Source organism: Carassius gibelio, chromosome A6 (assembly GCF_023724105.1).
Source record: "Carassius gibelio isolate Cgi1373 ecotype wild population from Czech Republic chromosome A6, carGib1.2-hapl.c, whole genome shotgun sequence".
Lineage (NCBI taxonomy): Eukaryota > Metazoa > Chordata > Actinopteri > Cypriniformes > Cyprinidae > Carassius > Carassius gibelio.
This window is the reverse complement of record NC_068376.1, coordinates 19,580,177-19,602,354: the sequence shown is the minus strand read 5'-3', so window position 1 is coordinate 19,602,354 and position 22,178 is coordinate 19,580,177. Positions and strand designations below refer to the sequence as shown.

General features: G+C 36.6%; 1 protein-coding gene across 6 annotated transcripts in view; it reads right to left on the bottom strand.

Annotated features, from left to right (window-relative positions):
* The window catches only part of LOC128015635 (KN motif and ankyrin repeat domain-containing protein 4-like), a 54,873-nt gene that overhangs the window by 2,983 nt on the left and 29,712 nt on the right, over nt 1–22,178 (bottom strand). For 4 of the 6 annotated variants that reach the window (XM_052599660.1, XM_052599664.1, XM_052599661.1 and 1 more), the window contains 8 exons: nt 10,468–10,535; nt 7,803–10,211; nt 6,186–6,279; nt 4,249–4,482; nt 3,045–3,129; nt 2,650–2,869; nt 1,346–1,488; nt 713–913 (listed from right to left, as the gene is read on the bottom strand). In XM_052599660.1, coding sequence (XP_052455620.1) covers nt 713–913; nt 1,346–1,488; nt 2,650–2,869; nt 3,045–3,129; nt 4,249–4,482; nt 6,186–6,279; nt 7,803–10,211; nt 10,468–10,535 — 3,454 coding nt within the window. Of the gene's footprint in view, nt 1–712; nt 914–1,345; nt 1,489–2,649; nt 2,870–3,044; nt 3,150–4,248; nt 4,483–6,185; nt 6,280–7,802; nt 10,212–10,467; nt 10,536–22,178 lie in introns of those variants that run through there. The other 2 variants (XM_052599665.1, XM_052599666.1) reach the window with 2 other exon arrangements.

Genomic DNA, 22,178 nt, shown 5'->3' with positions numbered 1-22,178 from the left:
GAGAAAACTTTCAAAAACTTACCAAACCCAGAACAGTAGTGTATATATTTTATATATAAATATTTTTACTGAAAATATTAAAAATATAAAAATATTATAAAAATATTTTTTCTTAATAATGATACAAGAATGAATTTTTCCTTATAATAATCAAATCCAGACCAGTGAATAGGAAATAACTAGCTAATAAGTAAACAACCATGAAAAAATACAACTGAAGTAACTTCATTTACCACAGAGTGGCAGTGTTGCATTTTCTTAAAATAAAGTAAGGCCTAAACTAATGGCTTGCCAGCTTGATCTGACACTTTACTGAGGCTTTCACAAATGAATGTTTCAGGACCACTGATCTATAATATTTTATATATATATATATATATCAATGGTCCGAACTTATTTTATGCATTTCACTTTAAACTGTCAAACACTGTAAAAAGCAACTACACCGTAAAGTATTTCTATCTACTTCAGGTTAAAAACATTGGTTACTATGGCGTTTTTACAATGTACTTTTTTTAAACGCATAAACAAAGAAGAAAAATAGGCCTATCAAATTTTTAGTGAGGATTAAAAATGCTAATGTCTTATTTTCATAAAGAGTATGGGAATTAAGGGACCTCAAAGTAAAAGTGGTGTTTTTAAATGGCTGGCTCTCATTTGTCAAAGTTAGGTGTCACCGTTATAAGGTTTAATATATCAGTGTCTCTCTCACCTTATCTGTGAGTGATATGTCACACTCTGGTCTGTCCAGTAGTATTCTGACTATTTCAGTATGGCCATGCTCACAGGCACACATCAGGGCAGTGGATCCATCCCGGTCCTGTATGTTCACATCAGCACCGCAGTCCAGAAGAACCTGGACCATCATTGTCCGGCCATGACTAACTGCAAGCATCAGTGCTGTTTGCCCTGACTAGTGGGGAGTAATGAAAAAAAGTCTTATTACTGTAAAATAATCTGCATCATACCATATAATCAAATAAATGGTGTACTAGATAACAGCTCGCTGCTTTACCAATAAAGAATTTGGGTTGCACTTTATTTTACAGTACGTGTACTTACATGTACTCATAGTGTACTTATATTGTATTTATCTAAGAAAGTTCTGGTAATACAAGGTAACTATATGGGGTAGGGTTAGGTTTAAGGGGTAGGTTCAGGGTTAGTACCTAGTTATTACATAGTTATTGTAATTACTGTAATAAGTACATAGTATGTACATGAGGAACAGGACTGTAAAATAAAGTGCTACCAGTACTTGTATAACAAATATCAGTAGGCCTACATGAGTAACAAAATTATGTTTTTTGCAGTACAAAATATTGTGGTGTCTCGCTGTGTGTACCTGGCTGGCTCGAGCATTGATTTTGCCCATCCTCAGTAGCTGCTGAGCCACCTCCATGTCCTCAGGACTCTCTGCCGCAGTAAGAGCTGCCAACATTATAGCAGTGTAGCCGGCCTTGTTCTGGTGATCCACCTCACACAGTCCTGGTGAATATAAAATTAAAGAGAATTGGTATATCCAATGGTTTGAAGTGAAAGAGAATAAGAAACAGAAGTCGAGATTTAAACACCACCTCTTTCCTTTCTGTAAAAATAATAATAATAATAATATACCAATGTGTGTATTTCAAACATATTTGGTTGGTAAAATAAATGTAAATTCAAATAAGAGCATCTTCTGTGTCTGGAATGGATGTATTCTTGAGTCTATAAGGTAATAATAATATATTATTATTACCTTATATAAATATAAATATATTACCTTATATAAATATATACCATATAGTCTGGACTATAAGTAACTTTTTTTCATAGTTTGGCTGGTCCTGCGACTTATAGTCAGGTGCGACTTATTTATCAAAATTAATTTGACATGAACCGAGAAAAATGAACCAAGAGAAAACATTACTCTCTACAGCCACGAGAGGGAGCTCTAAGCTGCTGAGTGCTCCTGTTGTCTACCCCTGAGCAGCATAGAGCGCCCTCTCGCGGCTGTAGACGGTAATGTTTTCTCCTGGTTCTTGGTTCTTAATAAATGCGACTTATAGTCCCGGGTGACTTATATATGTTTTTGTCCTCGTCATGATGTATTTTTGGACTGATGCGACTTATACTCAGGTGCGACTTATAGTCCGAAAAATAAAGATTACCTTGAAAATGGTTTGAAATGGGTTTTGCTAAAAGAACATTTTGGGTTTGTCTATACTACTAGGTACTTATACTATATTGACTGGGTTAAATAGAATTGCATTACTAAAAAGAGGCTAAAATAAAATTTTCACAGACTAAAACTAGACTAAATGTCATCAGTTTTCATTGACTAAAACTAGATGAAAATAGTCATGGATAATTCTGACTAAAATAAGACTAAAATGCTCAGACTTTTAGTTGACTGAAACTTGAGTAGAATAAAAAGAGTAGCCTAGGAACGTGACTAAAACTAAAATGACAGCTTAACACAAAAATGTAAATTTAAAAAGGCCGCCAAAAACAACACTACGTGCAGCTCTCTAGATTTTGACAACTGTCTATCAATAAACCCATATTGCCTGACCCCTACTTTAAATAATAATGAAAATTGTCATGAAAACTACTGATATTTCTCAGGTTTATCTTGTCTCAGCTATGAACATGCAGGACTCTCACCTGTGTCTAGTAACAGCTTTACCACACAGAAGTTGGAGTGGGACACACTGTAGTGCAGGGCCATGTTTCCATTACCATCAGCCAGGTTTACTATAAAGCGCAGCAGGGTGGGTGTGTGGTAGCCCACCTCCCTCAGGTACAGCGTGACTGTCTCTGCCTGAGATTCCTTCTGACTGGACACGCGGAACCACTCCTGATATAACACCATCAGAACCTGCCTCTGAGATTCAAAAGAGTTAGCTCACTAAAGAAGACAGGTTATAAAGTTAGATCTATATTGAGTTGTATTTGTTGTCATGCTGCATAGAAAGGACAAAAAAAACATTTCCTTCTATGTTGATGGTATATGTTGAAGGTAATCAGTCAAATTCAGTGAATCAACATTAACTGCTTACCATGTCTTTATTTGGGGCGGCAACCTCAGCCATGCGATCCTTCAGGAAATGACAAGCAGCCATGAAGTTCTTATCAACTAACTCACTGCAACAACACAGATTTAGCTGTAATTTAAATCACAGGGATGCATTAAACTCATTAATAATAAGACAGGACATAGTGTCTTCTGTGCAATTATTCCAGCTTAAGCCAGAAACTTTCAAACTGTTTACAAAAATAGACATAAGATATTAAATCATGCATCAGTCTTCCATGTGCATCCGCATTATATAAAATCATTGTCAAATACAGTTTGGCTGCAAACCTAAGCCTCAAAAGAAAATCTGTATTTGATACATATGAATGTTGGTAACATTAATTGAGAAAGACTCATAATGCACTGGCCTCTCAAGCAAATTGTTACCAATACTTAATTCGCATAAACATCTTGAACATTTGAATGAGACAAACATCTTCATGTAATTCTAGCACATGCGGATTTTGGAAAAGTTCTGTCGCCTGAGGACTATGAATTATAATTTTACATTCTTCTGTGTATGTGTTTTTAGACGCTTTCTGTCCACATAGATTGCCTCTTACACTTTTTTGATACTAGTTGTAGAAGAATATCAAATATGGTTTATTAACATTAACTTAGAATTAATGCATGATATAAATATGTATATGTATCTTTGTATTTGGCGTATGAAAAATCAGAAAATGTGGGGAAAATTTCCATAGTCCCGGGTTTCCCATATGGCCAAGTAGCTTTAAATGGTTCAGCCTTTTGTTGTTAAGCAGTGCTTTAAGTGGACCAGAAACTGGGCATATTAAACTTGTCACTCAGTATTTGTACTTTCCTGCCAGACACGATGGGCAGAACAAAAGGCAGGATTGTGTCTGATTCATAACAGAGGCTCCTGCTTTGGGAAACATGCATGAAGGTTCACTGCACACTTTTATGTATTAAGCCAGCTCATATAATGAACTAATGAGCTTTTCACACCAAGCTGAAAAGGTAAAGGGGACCAGCACAAAATAAAACTCCTGTGGATCTTCCTTAAATACTCTTTGAAGTTACTTGCCATTGACTTTAACACATATATAACTCCCATCAATCGACCACTTAAGCCATAGTGTCTTAGAAACAAAAGTGTTATCTTTTAGCAATAAGAATGTCAAGTCACTTCAGTCTCCTCTTTTCACCCCGGCCCTCCATCTCACCTGGCAGGCTGCTCCTCCTGGGGTCTCGTGGTGGACCGTGCAGCATCAGGCTCTTTAGGGCCCTCTGCCACCTCTGCCTGAACCCCATCACTTTGCTCCCCAGTAGCAGCAGCCTCGTCCTGGGCCGTTTCACTCTCCTCCCCCTGCTCCACCTCAGGCTCCGAGCTATCCACCTCCTCAACCTCGTCCTGATCCTCCTCCCCAGTGGAGTCCTCACTGGAGGTGGTCTCATAGCTGGACACACAGACAAATTGTGTCAAGAGGGTTATTTTGATAGTACTCCATTTTGCATTAGCAAACTTTTATATGTGTTTAGTTACGACTAATATTACCTGACCATATGTGTCTCAAAATCTAATTATGAGATAACAAGCATCAAAGTTTGATTTCAACCATTAATTTCATAATGGTTTCAATTTTTGACATGACCTTACTCAATCAATATTAAATATATAAAGGTTATATTTTCACAGGAAGTTCTACATCTTAACGAAGAAGGATTTTATGTAGAAAACGGTAAATCTCAAAAAGACTTTAGCTGGGTTTTCACAGGCAGGGTCACATATGTGCTTCAAAATATATGATCACTGCTAATAATGTTGATGTTATGTTTATATTAATAAGATAAAAGGGTATTTTAAACAATATTCTACACAGTCCTGTACTGCTAAAGCCAAAATGAAGACCTCTGTGGGGTCCAAGGGGTTCTTATGTTTGGTGAACCTGTCTGAAGAATGCCACTCTTCATGGTTGTTTTCAGATAGGCAAGAGGAATGGCATCCCCATAATTCCTCTGGGACATGGGTGAATGGAGGCCTACGGGTGACTACACATTTTTTAGGGTGTTGAGTATAAGTGCTTCTTTTGACTACTTCAGATCAGAGACAAGGAGGCTATGCATTAGTTGTGTATTATGCTCTTCTGCTATCGTCTTAGTAATCAAGAATTTCAAATGTGATTAGTCTAATAGCTTATTATACGGCTTATAAATAAGAGAATTGGACAGATAATGAATATGCTGGATAGCCAAAGGGGGTGATTCAGCGTTTTGATACTGCTATTTGTGCTTGGCTGACTGTGACAGCACTAAATAACAGAATTAAATTATATTATGGTGGTTTAGGTCAAAACTGTGTGCAATTTCTGAAATCACCAGCTGTCATCGAACAACAGCAGTGCAGGGCCTTTCTCAAGGTAATCACAGTCTATCAGACTATCAAACCAACTCTGCCAACACCCCCACGCAGTCTTTTCAAACAATATTTCAAAACAGCAGTATAAATAAAAGGTCATACATGTATGTCACTTGATATTATTCATGATATAGATATTCCAGCATGGATTGGCATTCTGATAAGATAAGGTCCTAACTTGTGTTCTGTTTTGCATATTAATTATCATTCCTTATATACTGTATATACACACACAAATATGTAACATCTGAAGAAAAACTTTGTAAACAAATCATTCACCCCACACAGTGACACAGCAAGAGCGGGGGACAGAATGAGGACTTTGTTCTTCGTGTCATCTCACTAGGCCTCACTCATCATGCAACAACTCTCACAGAAAACAATGCCGATACCTTATGGCCCATTTCTAAAAGAGCACTGTTATGAAGGATGAAACTGATTAAGGGATACAAAGAGGCAGGCCGGACATCTGATGTCATGGATGTTGATGAAATAGACTCATCATTCAACACTTTACATGAAAACACCTGCAAATGTGATTCTGGGGCAACTAATGTAAGGCATAATGTTCATTTAGGTCCCCCATTAGACTTTTAGGAGTGTCTTAAATTATTTTTAATCACTTAAAACATTATTTGATAACTTCTTCAAAGATGGCAGGTATTTTATGAAAAGCATTACCATCCATATAAACTATTTGCTATAAAAATAAATAAATAAATAAATAAATAAATAAACACATACCCTCCATTTACACCAACAAACTTCAAGTTCTTCTTCGCTCCACCATTGCCCTGCTTGTCAGGACGGTCATTCTTCTTCATGATAGATTTGAGGCCTTATATGTGGGAGATAAAAAGTAAAATGTAAGCCAAGTCTGCACCGGTTCATCATCCCTAGCCCTGACATAACTCACACAGTCCATTCTGTCCATCCAGAAAACAAAGAAGTCTAGGAAATATTACTTTTGAATATCTTTATCAAAAGCAATATGAACAACAAAATGCTGTACGCTTGCTGTGCTCAACAGAGTGGGTAAGTCAGATGCACTCATTCATAATGTAGCACACCAAACTGTCAAAACAACTGTTACAGTCACAGAGGTACTTATATTTAAAAAAAAAAAAAAAAAAGAGACCACTATTGTTACCTACCACAATCTCATCAGTCATGTGATCGTAAAAGAGAAAGAACAGTACAGAGCATTTACAGAGATTTGTTCCCTAGTGTTTGTCTGAAACTGTTGCAGAGAACAGAGGTGTGTAACAACCAAAGGAGCCAGCGGATGAAATTACAACAAAACACAACACATCAATCAACAGAGTTTGAAAAGCTTGGGGATTATGAAAAAAGCTCAAAATATCCCATGACACTGTATAAATTACCCTGCACACAACGAGATCAAAATTAGCCTGGAAACTTTACATTTTAGTGACCGTAATTTAGTAAAGTAATCAATGAAATTGCAGAAGAACATAATTAGAAAAAAAAAAAAAACATGATTAACTGTGGTTACACAAATAACAATGGATGCCATTATTTATGAGACCGCATCATTTTGCAAGAACAGTAATGTGAGCCAGATGCTTTTAAACCGTCAACGCACATCTCCTAAATGATCTTGGCATACGGAAAGCAACTTCAATATGAATGCCTAATGCCACTGGGTCTCTGCATTGCAACAGACGGGTTTCTGTGTCACACATGCATATATAATCAGACAAAAATAAGCATATTTGAACGTATTATTTCAAGTTGAATTTAACATTTGTTTCAGCTCTTTAGATTGTCATCTCTAGCTCCCAAAACCTTCCCTTCAAACTCAGTAAGGCCTGTTTCACACAGCTTGTAAGCAGTGTGTATTCAGATGTATGGGTCAACTTCCTATGTAGAATATACTAAACTAAAATGTTTGCTAGTTGTTAATAGACAACATCATGTCAATAGTTTTTGAAGGTAAAAATCTGTAAGTAAAGTGTATTTACTGTGTAGTAAATGCATTTTTTGTATGATTGGACAGACACTGAAACATACAATATTAATAAACTGACAGTTTCTAGAATGTAAACCTTTTTACACTCGAATATATATATATATATATATATATATATATATATATATATTTTTTTTTTTTTTTTTTTTTTTTAATTGTATCATGGTTGATGCCTAAATACCATAGCTTAGCTTACAAGCTGCACGTGCAAGCTCTGTGAAACAGACCTAATACAGTACAAGAAATATCTAATACACAAGAATTATCTAAACATCTAAGTCAAAGAGACAATCACATCAGTCATCATTGTCTATTTAATGAGCTTACTAAGAAGGCACATGACTATATGAAATGAGACCTCATCTTACCTGATTGTCGTGGAGCCCCTCCTTTCTGAACAGGTGAGTAAAAGGCAGACAGGGCACTAAGGGACCCTCTCAAATGGCTTTGAATTGAGCTTATTTTGGAAGAATGAGGTTTCTGAGAGCTCTCTCCTTTTGCGTCTTGGCCACCACTTCCCAGACTGGCCCACTGCTCATTAAGAAGGCCCTGTATACGATTAACAACCTGACCGATTGCAGCAGGAGAAGTTGTGGCTTCAGATGCCCTTTGAGACTGAAGGTGGGGTTCCTGTCCTTGTGTTTCTATTGGTTCTAGCTGTGATTGCAAACCTGAACTTCTTTCTTCTTTTGCTTTGTCTGTTTCTGTGCTTTCAGCAACTGGACTCTCCTGAGGTTCAGTCTCTAGGACTGTGGGCTTAGTGACTTCCTTTTCAATTCCCATAGTCTCAACCATGGCACTTTCTACCATGACATATTCTTCAGTGTCACTCTCTATAACAACAATTTCACTGACTTTGGTATCTATAATCTGACTTGACACAATATCTTTGATATCACTCTCTTGTTCTTTGTCTTTTACAGAATCTGTCTTCTCTAACATTTCAGAGATTTCCTGATAACTGTTACCTTCCTTATCCTGGACTACAGTCTCCAATGCCTGGTCACACATGACAATCTCTACCCCTACAATTTTGTCTGCTGTAGTGACTTGTGCTAATACTTCAATGTCTCGAGCTTCCACTATATATGTCTGAGTGCTCGAGCATTTAGAGTCTGTTTCTTTGGGACCCTCAGCTGGTTGAGGTTCTGTTGAGATTCCTTTCTCCTGGACACTTTTGCTGTCTGTACTGACCGATGCATCACATGTGACAACTGGTTCAGATAGCAGCTCTGGCTCGATAGGACCTTGAAGTTTCTGCTCTTTCACTTGATCAATCAGTTCCTGTATTCTCTCATCCTTTTGTCTATTCTCATCCATCTGCTCTCTCAGTAAGGCATTTGTCCTTTCCAGTTCACAACTGGCCTTGCTTAGACTCTCTTCCAAATTTTTCAGTTTTGCTTCCAGCTCAAGGTTAGTGAGAAGATTCTGTTCAGAAGGTTGGGCTGTTGTATTTTCTTTAGTTGCAATTATACTTGGTCCCTCAACAGTCACATTATCTTCTTGAGTGGATGTAAATATAGATGCAGCAACTGATTGCTTTGATTTTGAAATCCCTTGTAGCTGTGTTGACTCTTTTTCTTCTAATAATGTCTCTGATGATCTATCCTGCTTTTCTGCTTGCTCTGAAATACTCTTTGATACTTCTTCTTGAAGTGTAGACTCCTGCAATAATCCCTCTGCTTCATCTGGATCAGTTGGACTTTCTGCTTTCTCTATCAGTATTACTGGAACAGACACTGGAGCTGGTACTTGTTCCTTCTCTGACTCTGTATCAGTCACTGGTTTATTGGTTTCTACAATATCCTGCACCACAAGATTTTGATCCCCTGACTGTTTTTCTGTGTTTTCGTTGGACTGTACTACTTGAACAATTTCCTGATCAGCTGCAGTATCCTTGTAAACGGAAGGAGCTTCTTTCTTTTCAACTCTTACAACTGGAAGAACTGGCGCATCGGTTTGAGGAACCGCACTCTTATGCTTGGACTTGTGTTCTCGAATCCTTTGAAGCATTTCCTCTCTCTCTGTTCTAAGAGAGCATATTTGAGACCTCAACTCAGGAATGGTCCTGACTTGCTCTTCTAACTCACGCACCCTTTTCAGCGCAGCTGTGATTTGTTGATGCAAGCTGGCCCTCTCCTGGGGAACACTGCCTCTCCTGTCAACTCCATCCATTGGTTGAAAAAGCCTCTCAGCTGAGCTGTTCTGTGATTGGGAACTCTGCTCATCAGTTGAATCTGATCCTTTCCTACGTGGGACATTAATGGGCATGCTGGAGGCTCTTAACAGGTGAGGCCTAACATTGAGGCTCACGAGCTGTTCATTCTCAGATGAGGTCTGTTCTCGAGACTGCGCAGCTGCCTTTGGTGAGGGGAGGTAACTACTCCCAGGCATCTTTGATTGGCTGGCAGGGGAGCTTCCACTGGTGCTACTGTTTCCACTAGTGGCATCACTGGCTCGGAACTCAAAAAGCTGCTGGACTTCAGTAACACGTGACTTAGGTTTGGACCCTAAAGTGGAAGTATTGGCCCATGTGTCTTTGGCTAGAGGTCGAGCGCCATGCCCAGGAAGGCTGAAGTTACGTGGCAGGGTGCTATACTTTGGGCCCCTGTTCTTACGCTGGATGTGCACCCTCTTGATTGTGTTCCCTTTCTCTATGTCATCTACAAACTTGAGGAAGTCCAGATCCAAGTGAAACCCATAGGGGGTCTCTACAGAATATGGCAGCTGTTTACGCTGTACTCCACTATCTGTGGCCTTGGAAAGAAAGCCATTTGCTGAAAAACAAGTTACATATTAATCATTTTGCTTTCTGTCATAGTAATTCCAATTCAAGCAGCCACTGAATTATTGAGCATATGGAGCATAATTAGTCAACACAACAAAACGTTTATGGTGTTATCATTGTGCAAGGACTTGGAAGACATGAAATGCAAACACTCTTTTTGCTGTCAACTCTTGTATGAAGACAAATGGAAGGAATATCTGCACATTTAAAACTGGAAATGACTACAAACAGTCTGGAGCTCTTACCACTTTTCTTGTCCATTATTTCTGATTTTGCAGTATCATGGGTGAAATCTGTTGTAAACACTGAAAACCTGTAGACAGATCAAAATAAAGATTTAAAGATCTAACATTATTTTTTATTAATCTTCTAATGTCAGTCTCTAGTGTCAAACTCAATTCCTGAAGGGCTGGAGCCCTTCCGAGTTTAGCTTCAACCCTAATTAAACACATCTGATTCAACTAATCAAGTCCTTCAGGTTTATTTAAAAACTACATGGTAAGTGTGTTGGAGCAGGGTTGAAACAAAACTCTGGACAGGAATTGAGTTTCACACCCCTGATCTAATGGATCTGTGCAACAATAATTCCATTATGCATATACTGTAGGACATGTTGATTTATCAGTAAAATATAATACTGACTTCCCATGTAACATGGTTTACATTATTTGTTTGTGTCATTTTAAAACACCACACCACTATTAATACCACAGTGATTTAGTTCATTCTGTTAAATCTACTCCAGATGCTTCACAGTTTATGTGGGGTTGATTTAGGCAATGGAAAACAATTTTGCCATTTTAGATTTAAGATTCTTCAGGGGCTTACGCAAGTCTGCTGATCAAAATACATAATGTTAATACAAACTGAACACACCCTCAGGTTTCAGGTCTGGATATCTACTTGCTGAATGTTCCCATTGTGTCCTACCTTAAAATCATCTTAATTTAAATAAATGTGAAAAGAAAGCTTACTGCAGGCCAAAGACAATCTCTCGTGACAGTGGTAGAAAACTTACTGCTGTCTTTGGTTTAGCATGGGAACAAACCATTTTCAGCAGTCACTAAAGATACACTCAGATTTTTGTTATTCTGAAGCAGCACCATACTATAGGTTTACCTTTGAGCTTTCCAACAATTATATAATATGTTGTTTATGATTACTATGCCATTTCTAAATGAACACACTGTATGTAGTACTGAAATGGTGTTGGATGTCACTTCACACAATGTATGCATAAGTGTCCTTGAGATGTGATTATACAGTTAAATTATACATGAAATGTGAACCTTTTTCTGGTAAAGATGATCCTTTTAAAACCTTTTGCTTTAATGGGACCATAGTCAAACCCCTCAGGGTGTGTTTGCAGATCTTAACTATGTACTGAACTTATGGGAGAAAGATTACTCAAAGATGTGTCATCTGGCTCTGATTTTAATTTTGTAATCTGAGCCAAAAGCTTGGAATTTGGAGAGTTTGGAAAAGTATATTCTTCAAAGGAACTATGTGACTATGTTTCATGAAATCTGGATCATTGGGTGGCTGCTGGATGTCCAGACCTGGAAACACTGGTGTAGAATAAAATAGAATAGATGCTATTTGTTTTGCTAAACAAAACACAAAAACTTTTGACCTCTTGAAGTTACAACAAAATGTTCACTATGCACCATCAAGAACAGAGCCTATGAACAGATCAGTGGTGTCAAAAGTATTGGCTTTCATTACTCAAGTAGAAGTATAGATACTAGGTCTTAAAAATACTTTTGTAGAAGTTGAAGTATCAACTCACGCTTTTTACTTAAGTAAAAGTGTAAAAGTACTGGTTTAAAATACTACTTAAAGTATAAAAGTAAAAGTAATGTAAGGGAACAAATGCCATTAAGAACAAAAGCTTAGGCCGCACCACAGGGGCCTATTGTGAACTACCCCACCTCCTAAAAAAAACATTTTTCTAAAGGCCATAATGAATATAATGTTATATTAAATGTTCATGTTGAAAAATTTGGGATGCACTAGGCTACATGTTTCAGCAACATATATGCCCATTGAAAATGAACGCATTTTAGTACAATGCAAATATATTAAAGGACTAGAGATATGATTACTAGTTGCCAATAAGTATTGTTATGGTGCAAAAAGTCAAACTTTAGAGGCATGTCATCAATAACCTTTAATGGAATGTAAATGTACATCCAAGCTTAGCTGCAGGAATCTGTGAGGGGAATGGACAAGAACATTGGTGCAGGCTTAGTAACAATTACTCTTGTAACGTTGTCTATTTACAATAAGCATTATAGTGCTGTCAAAATTAATGATTAATCCAAGTGATTAATCAATAACTAAAAAGGAAAATTAACTCATAATCCCGATACCTTCTTGATTGACAGCTTCCTGTATTCGGTACATACGTATGCTATGTTAAGTTACAAAGTTGGTATAGCCTAGATATCACAACATTGTCAATCGCAAACGATAATTTATTAAAACGTCTCACTACCGAACTACCAACAGTAGCTTTATTTGTGGAGAACGAAGATAAAGCACCCATTTGGTAAATGAGCCAGTGAGAAATAATAACTTTTAAATAGGGTCCAGTGCCTTTTCGATACTTTTAAAACAGTACAGGCGCCTAAATGGTGCCTGAACCTATACTTAAAAAAAAGAACCTAAAAAAAAAAAAAAACTATGGATAACTTAAAAGAACATTCCAAATATTTTAAATAAATCCATAGCTTTCACCTTGGATGCTCTCACTTCCCAAGTTGTGCTTCCCTTAATCTAAGGCTAATAAATGTATTTCACAATCTGGGTCATTATTTAATATAAAACCACACATAATTCTACTGTATATCTGTCACTCACTCTGATATTTAGTTAAGATGAGTGCTGTCTGTCACTGTCTTAAATCAGTTCTGTGAATGACTGTATGCTCATTCTTTATAAAGTAGCAACAATGTCGTTTGTAAAGTACAGTAATGTGCAAAAGTCTTAGGCACATTAGTATTTTCACCCCAAAAAAGGGTTTTAAGCCAGTAAATTAAATCTTTTGCTTTAGTGTGTCCATAGTAAATATCAGTTTGCCATTAATTTTAATAATAATCTAGTGCGATTTTGAATGCACAAGCAGTTTGACAACGGCAAAATGAATGTTTGGAAATGTAAACTGATATTTTCTACCGACACACTACAGCAAAATATATAAATAACTGTCCGAACACCATTCTTTTAAGTGAAAATACTAACGTGCCTAAGACTTTTGTACAGTAGTTAGTGTATGTATAAAGTACGTATGATTAAATTAATATTTAGTATAAGTATATTTAAATAAGTGTAATTAAAGTATTTGTTCGGTCATATGTGTTAAGGGCTAGATTTTCACTGGAGGAAACGGCTGTGACAAGCGAAAACTTTACAGTAGATGAGAAAGCGACAGCTTCTTCGTGACCTTTTGTAAACTGTATTTATGACAAATAACTTCCCAGCAAGCAATAGCCGTCATTTCAACGTCTGGGTTAAATATAGACCAGATATAGTCCGGCTATGTGTAACCCACTTTTAGCCCAAATAACATTTAATCTGGATAAATGTATTTTTTTTGCAAAATAACTTGTGAGATGTATGATATTCCATCATGTACGCAGAGTCTAACGTGATTACAAGTTGTTTGGTTTACTTTATTTTACATGTTATATGTGTAGGCTGTGCGTAGCCACGATTTAGCTCGTATTCAGACCCGGCTATTGTAGCCCACTTTTTGTCAAAACTGATTAATTGTATTTTTTTGCCAGGCAGTGCATGAAATGGTTAATATTCAATCATGTTCGCATTGGTATGATATCAAGGTTCAATACGTCATTTCACGGCATGGTAGATCACGATTTAGCTCCGAATTGGACGGGCTATATGCGGTCTGCTTTAGCCCACCTGGCGAAATTATTGCAATCTGGGCTCAGATATAGACCAGCGACCTAGAATATTAGTCTTTGAAATGTTTTCGCTTACACAGCTTAATATATATTTTCTGTCAAACATTCATACACAATCTACGATAAAAATATCTAATCAAATGCAATTGCATTTCCCAACCGCTAGATGGCACAATTGAAACACTACTGAGACATGTCTACTGGAACTAATGCCATTGCGTGACTAGATCACTTAAGCCAAATCTCGCGATAAACATTTCCGCCATTTTATTTTACACGAGGCAGCTGTCGGAGAGCAACGGGTGAGCAACAGTCTGAGTGAAAACCTTCACATTTCTACTTCGATCTTGTAAGTATGCGTGTCATTTTTGATATGTTTATTGTTTAAATTAGTTAGCTGTTATAATGTGTAGAAACCGTGACATTTTAACATTAACATTGCAGAGTACTTTTCTCCAAAAAGTTAACGTTACCTTGCACGTGTTATTGCAAATGTATCTAAATTCAATGAATGTGGTAAGCATGAAACTATGAAACTTATCATTACTATTTTTTTATTATTATAAAGATACCAGTATTTATTTGTATTTAAATTAGAGTTGATTTAAAGCAAATTCTGTAAGTACTTTACATAAAATTTAACAGCAGCATAGTGCAACATGAAAAGAAATTAAAAAAAAAAATCCTCTCCATTTAATAAAAGGTAGTGGCAAACATAAAGTCTTTAAACTTGTTTGTAAATAATTAAAATATGCAGCATACATTCAGTTTTCAGTGAATTTGTTTCAGATATAAATTTGAATGCTGCTTCTCCATGTTTTGTTTTGACTTTGGAGATATAAAAGTAGCTGGCTACTGTCCCAGATGTCATGAGAGGTCTGCTCTGGATGGTTCATAGTGCATCAGAAGATTAGAAATTTACTTTGGCCTTAAAATGTTAATTTAATAACCAACTGTAGTTTTTGGATATTAATTTTTTGACAGACAGATAGCCAGTGTAAAAACCTCAGAACTGGAGTGATGTAATCCACTTTATTTGATTTAAAGACACTGTTTATTGGAAATTATCCTGCAATCAGTCAACAAAGTACAGCAATTGAATATACAGAACTCTTGTCAGTGACTACCATTAAATGTCTTGTTACCAACATTCATCAAAATATATATTTTTGTGTGTGTTCAACAGAAGAAAGCCATACAGGTTTGGAACCAAGTGAAAGTGAGTAAATGATTACATGTTGTTGTTTTTTATTTTTATTTGTATTTTTTTTTAAGTGAACTACGCCTATAAGTATTTTTTATGTTTATTAGAGTTATATGAGTAAGTGATAAAGAATGATTTATAATGATAGTTCACTTTGAAATTTAATTTTGATATGTTTAAGCTTACCTTATGGGCATCCAAGATGTAGGTGTCTTTGTTTCCGCAGTAGTTTCAATTTTTATATTTTTAGGTCAAACTGTTCTTGTCTGTCAGTCATATAATGCAGGTCTATATGGTCACCACCTGAAAGAGCATGCACAGAGAAGTCCAAATTAAACAATTCCCCACCATACACACTGATAGCCTAAGACACGAAACGAGCGGTTTGTGTCAGAAAACGAACAGTATTTATATCGTTTTACCTCTTATAACACAGCGACGTCGAAGTGATCTGAGGGCGCGCGTGCTTCGGTGTGTGCGCATTCTGGGCTGGCTTAGTCTAAGTGCGGCGCTTGCGCAAATTAAGCCAGAACGCGGACGCATCACACACCTGGAAGCACGCGTGCCCTCATATCACTTGGACGTGGCTGTGTACAAGAGGTAAAAACGATATAAATACTGTTCATTTTCTCACACAGACTGCTCGTTTCGTGTCTTAGTCCATCAATGTGTACTTACGATGGGGAATTGTTTAATTTGGACTTCTCTGTGCTTGGCCTTTTTAGGTGGTGACCATAGACCTGCATTATATGACTGACAGACAAGAATAGTTTGACCTAAAAAATTGAAACTACTGCGGAAACAAAGACACCTACATCTTGGACATTCTTAAGGTAAGCTAAAACATACCAAAATTTAATTTCGAAGTGAACTATCCCTTTAAACTTGAGGGAAGAACTAAAGTAGAAATGAAAATAAAATCTGTTTTCACCTTCATTAGAATGATAATTAAAAAAATACTGTATTTCAGTTTCAAAACACATTATGGTAGTAGTCAGACATGTCTTGGGATAACAGTGTTACATAATCAATTATAATGTTAATTTTATTTCCATATTCAGAAGTTATGGATCCCAAATATCTAAGAGAATGGCGTCGCTTGAGAGATCGAGTTAATGCTCTCGCTGAAAATTAATAGGTCATTTTCATTGCCATTTAAGTGAAATTACAGAACTTGCATATATGAGCTTGATAAAAATGAACATTTGAGAAGAAAATGTCAGATATATATGTATATGTGTGTGTCTATATAGCCTATATATGTGTGTGTGTATATATATATATATATATATATATATATATATATATATATATATATATATATATATATATATATATATGCCTTGTACAGAATTGTTCAATACGCGTATCGTTACACGCCGTATTGCATCACCACTAAGCGAGCAAAAATGTTCAATTATTGATATTAATTATAATATTGATATAAATTATTGTCTATATTGATATAAATTATATAGTCTCAATCTATATTCTGTTAACTCTATCTATTAAATCATCCTAGCAAAATTGATTGACTAATTAGTTAAAAAGGATTGTCAACTATGTTTTTTTTGAGCAATAATTCTTTCCTTTTTCTCATTTGGCAGATGCAGTGATGACCAGCTTTCCATCAGCTATGGAATGTGAAATAAAAAATGCTATTTCTAATCATTTCAAACAAGCACCAGGGAGGGCAGGGGGTGGGGGTTATGGATCTAAAGTAAACAGTTAATTCTTAAAAATTAATTGTTTTACATATTTTTCCAATGTTTTATTTGTTCATTTTTATGTTTGAATGTTGTCCAAGTTGTTGTTGTCTATATAATTGTTCAAAATAAATCCCTTTATATTCAATTAGTTTGGATGGATTTTAATTTATGAGAACCTGTTATATTTGAGTGAAAAGAATCCTTATGCCTCATTTTGTTGTCTATTACATGTATATGTAGTGTAATGGATGACTAGTCTATTCTTGGGCTATGGTTAGACGTCTATTAGATTTTCACTGACAGCCCAAAATCAGCCTTGTTTTAGCCTAGACCCATATTGCCTGTCTATTAGACGTATGTAGTTGTTTAGCGGTCTAATTGATGACTAGTCTATTCTTGGGCTATGTTTAGACGTCTATTGGACGTATAAATATAGTCGTTCAATAGCTGTCTGATTGTCTATTCTTGGGCTATGGTTAGACATCTATTAGACGTATATATGTAGTCATTTAATAGCTGTCTATTCTTGGGGTATGTTTAGACGTCTATTAGATTTTCACTGACAGCCCAAAATTAGCCTCGATTTAGCCTAGACGTCTCGGCTGTGTTTAGACGGCTATTAGACGTCTATTAGACGCAAAATTGCTTGCTGGGTTCACTGATACAGATTCTAACAATCTATTGATAAACACACACCTTGTGTCCTCTGTCTCTGTTTGAGCTCGTGCTGCTCCGCCGCAGTCTGTGGATTGAAGAGCGCGCTGAAAGACGGGGAGGAGACCGGTCTGACGCCGGTTTCATTTGGAATTTAAGCGGACTGACTCTGAGGCGATCGGATACCGGTTCCATACCCAACCCTACTTTTAAGAAATACATTTTATGATAAACGAACCAAAAACTGTCTATGCCCTTGCTGGAGTGTGATGTAATTTGTGTCATGTGCAGGTGCGATGGATCGCATACAAACCAATAGGGTGTCGGGATGGTATCTGTTTATACTTCTCATCCAACCACAATCAAATTCACTCCATCCTGATGGCGCGATTTATCTGGATAGGTTTTTTTTTTTTTTTTTTTTTGAGTGATGACAAGCCGGAATGAAAACAAGTCGAAATGAAATACCAGTAACGAAGCTATTTTTAAAATGTAAGGAGTAGAAAGTACAGATACTTGCGTGAAAATGTAAGGAGTAGAAGTAAAAAGTCGGCTGAAAAATAATTACTCAAGTAAAGTATAGATACCCCAAATTTCTACTTAAGTACAGTAACGAAGTATTTGTACTTCGTTACTTGACACCTCTGGAACAGATTAAGTTGTTTCTACCTGTTGGAGATATGCATTTCACAAGCAAGGATAGAAATATGCCTCGGTAGCCTTTTAGAACTGGGCTCTGAGCCACGGTTTGGTTGAGAAGTCAAATGTTAAGCATTCTGAAGCACAGTGGTATAACAAAGTGCCAATACAGCATTTGGTGATCAGACCATCAATCAGCTAGCTCCCATGATTTCTGTTCACAACACATTTACTTTAGAATATACAGTTTTAAAATCGATGCTACTGTCAAAAAAGAAATAGAGTGGTGTGGCATAGGTGAAAAGCTCTAGGGATGTTATCAGAAGTTTGCTGGTTTGGTCACCTCAAAGACCAAACCATGAGCAATCACTGTTGTGGCCTTGACCAAGGCATTTAACCCCCCGTTGATCCAGGGTGACTGATCTTTTAGTAAGTGTACTGTAAAGTCTGTTTGGGAAAGAGTGTCACTGTCATCTAAATCAGTGGTTCTCAACTGGTTTCACATTAGGACAAAGGATTTCTACTGGACATCACAAGAAAACACAACATTGTAAGGAACTACTTAAATTAAATGTATGCATTTAGCAGACGATTTTATCCAAAGCGACTTACAGTGCATTCAGGCTATCAATTTTTACCTATCATGTGTTCCCGGGGAATCGAACCCCCAACCTTGCCCTAGCTTGCTTGCTAACGCAACGCTCTACCAGTTGAGCTACAGGAACACAAACTACTTAACACAAATCCAATACTGTTATTTGATAACTATTAAAATTAATTACAATTATATTTTTGGTGGAAGCAGAAATAAAATACAAATATATGAAAACCTCAAAACTTAAGAAAATTAGAAATGTTGTAACTGAAACTAAGTTAAAGTAGATTGCACTGGCATCTGCCTAGTCTGACAGATTTAGAAACTGAAACTGACATACTTGAGTTTGACTTGACCGCTATTAAGAAAAACCAGATGTCATAATGCTAAAGTGTTAAAGTGTCGTTGTTACAGTGGTAATTAAGGAAATATTGAGCATCATAATTAGACTCCTAAGTGAACAAACAGCCTATCCCCAGGATTCAAGGCAAAACCCCATGATAGTGTGAGTTTGAGCTTGACTGACAGCTGAATCCCCAGAATCCGACACACTGCAGCAAGCATGGAAAATGTACAGCTTCTTAAGTCCTCCTGGAGAAGAAGGGACAAGGCAGGGACGGCAGGGGATAAGCGACGTCTCCAACCTAAGAAATGTTTAATGTGATTCAAAATACACTGTCTGTCGTTGAGTCTTAATTAGCCAGAGCTGGAATACAGCTTGTAATTGCGGAGTCATTTATCCACATGGAACCGAAGAACACAACACTGCCTATTTAATTAGATGCTGAAAGAGAGAGAGGGAGAGAGAGAGAGAGAGAGAGAGAGAGAGAGAGAGAGAGAGAGAGAGAGAGAGAGAGAGAAAGAGAGAGAGTGATTGCAAATTATGGCCACTGGAGATAAATTATTTTAATAAGAAGACTTTCATGCAATCCTCTGTTGGCCTCATTTACAAGAATCTGTTTTAATTTATTAGTGGTGAAATTAGGCCATTTGAGTGAGTACATTTCAAGACTTCATGTTTCTAGTTTGTTTCGAGATCACCTTTCTTTTGAAAGATAGTGTGTTGTGGACCAAATGTTTAGAACCAGCTGTTTGCATTGCATCCTAAAAAAAATATTACATTTGATTGCAATACCCCATGCATTATATACATTAAATTGGTTGACCTTTTTATCCTGCTCTAGCTCACGGATACCACAACGAACCATGTACTGGTGAGCTTTAATGGAAAGTCACTGTTCATTTAGCTATTCACAGCAGATTTAATTCAATATAACTAATCAAATTGAAGTGAAGGAGTGGAAGTGAGGGAAGGAAATCAATCTCATTTGCTGTCTTTGTAACCGTGTAGGGGCAAAATGCACACAAACAAGTACACACACACACATACACACACACACAAATAATCCACCTGCAACTCTAAAATCTCAGCATCGAATGCTGATTAGGAGTGCTGAAGCCTTGAAAAGAAATCGAACCAAACAGAGCCAAAGGCAGCGCAAACCACCTGAACATCCAACAAAACAACATCTGTGGGCATTCTCAAGGCATGCCAGCTGGACAAGCAGGGAAAGACTGTCAATATTCCACATGCCTGTTATTTGTGATCCTCGCCATAACCCTGAGATTTCAGGTCTGAGAATGCACACACACTCACCCAATTCACAGATTCAATATATTATCACAAAAACATAAGAAAACTTAAGGAATTTAAGAGCTAACCAACTGCTTTTACGTTTATTCCTTGCCAGGACAGGTATTTTAACCAAGATGTTCCTTTGATCATTTTAGGCACAGCTGCATGCGAGACACTAGCTATCTTCACAAAGCATGTGGGCAAATATACACATGAGCATCTGAAAGCGGATAGCAGAGCCCCACATGACATGCTGGAGGAAAAAGATATAGTGGTCACCAATTGAAAATGTATTCCTACAAATTATTAATTTTTTCCTTCATTTCAGTTAAATCACTACCATTTACTATTACATTTCCTTGTTAAACTAAATTAAAATGAGTGAACAATTTATTACAAATTAGCCAATATAAATATGAGAATGTATTTTTTTTAAAATGTGGTTATGAATTAACAAGTCATGGGAACTAATACTTAATTTGTGTCCACGATATTTCTTTCTACTTGTCATGTGCATGCAGGTTAAGTCTAAGTTAAGACATATCTTTTACTTTAATATAATTGTCATTGACATCACTGAATCAATGTGTATATTGTCCTCTTGCATTATTGACAAACTTATCCTGTTTAGCACTGTAAAGCTGCTTTGACAAAATCTGTATTGTATAAAGTGCTATATAAATGAAGTTGTTTTCTACAATTAGTATTTTAATTTGATTGACTTTGATTAACTTTTTGGTTGAATGATGCTAACAACACTTAGACTTTTTGCTGGTTTTGTTTGTGCATTCACCACAGACGGTCAAGCTACAGGATACTCCAGTAGGTGGCGACAAGTAACTTACTGCATTCGAATGTCTATTTTCATACTTAACAGAAAGTGAAAAACAGTACGCCAAAAGAGTAGTAAGTCTGAAATCATAGTAATCAGAAGATGAAAGTATGAGAAAAGTTGCTATAGTACTTCCGCAGAGATTCGTCAGTTCGCATTAAATCGACACTTTACAATCCCATGAAGCCACTGGAGAGGAATTGTGAATACCAGTGAAGCAACACAACTGACACTGGTAGGTCACATGACATAGCAAATGTAGTATGTCTGAATTTCATTACCCATATTCATCCTATATATAACATACTTTTTTTAATGGTTGCAATGTATGTTTCGAACCACATGTAGCAATTTGGTATCCAGGTACTGTCATTGAAAGTCAGTGAATCAACAAATCAATGATTTGTTCAGAATGTTGATTCATTCAGCAAATAAACACCACTGGGGAGTGTTTATTCTGAGATGCACTGCAGATGATTCTACTTTGACCCAATTTGGAACTATTTTCGAGCAGCAACTAGAAATACTAAATTGTAAGTCACTCGATATTAACTTCTTTTTTACTGAACTGTTGTATAAAATCAATATTACACTAGCAATCATTTATGATTATGCCAAAAATGTGCTCTGATTTCCTCTCTAATAGTCACGATCATCTCCCACACTTCTCTTTCTTAGCAGCTCGTCTCTGTTCCAAGCTTTACTGCTCCCATCTAATGACAATAAACAGATAGCGAGTGGGCTGTCTGACAGGAAGCAAA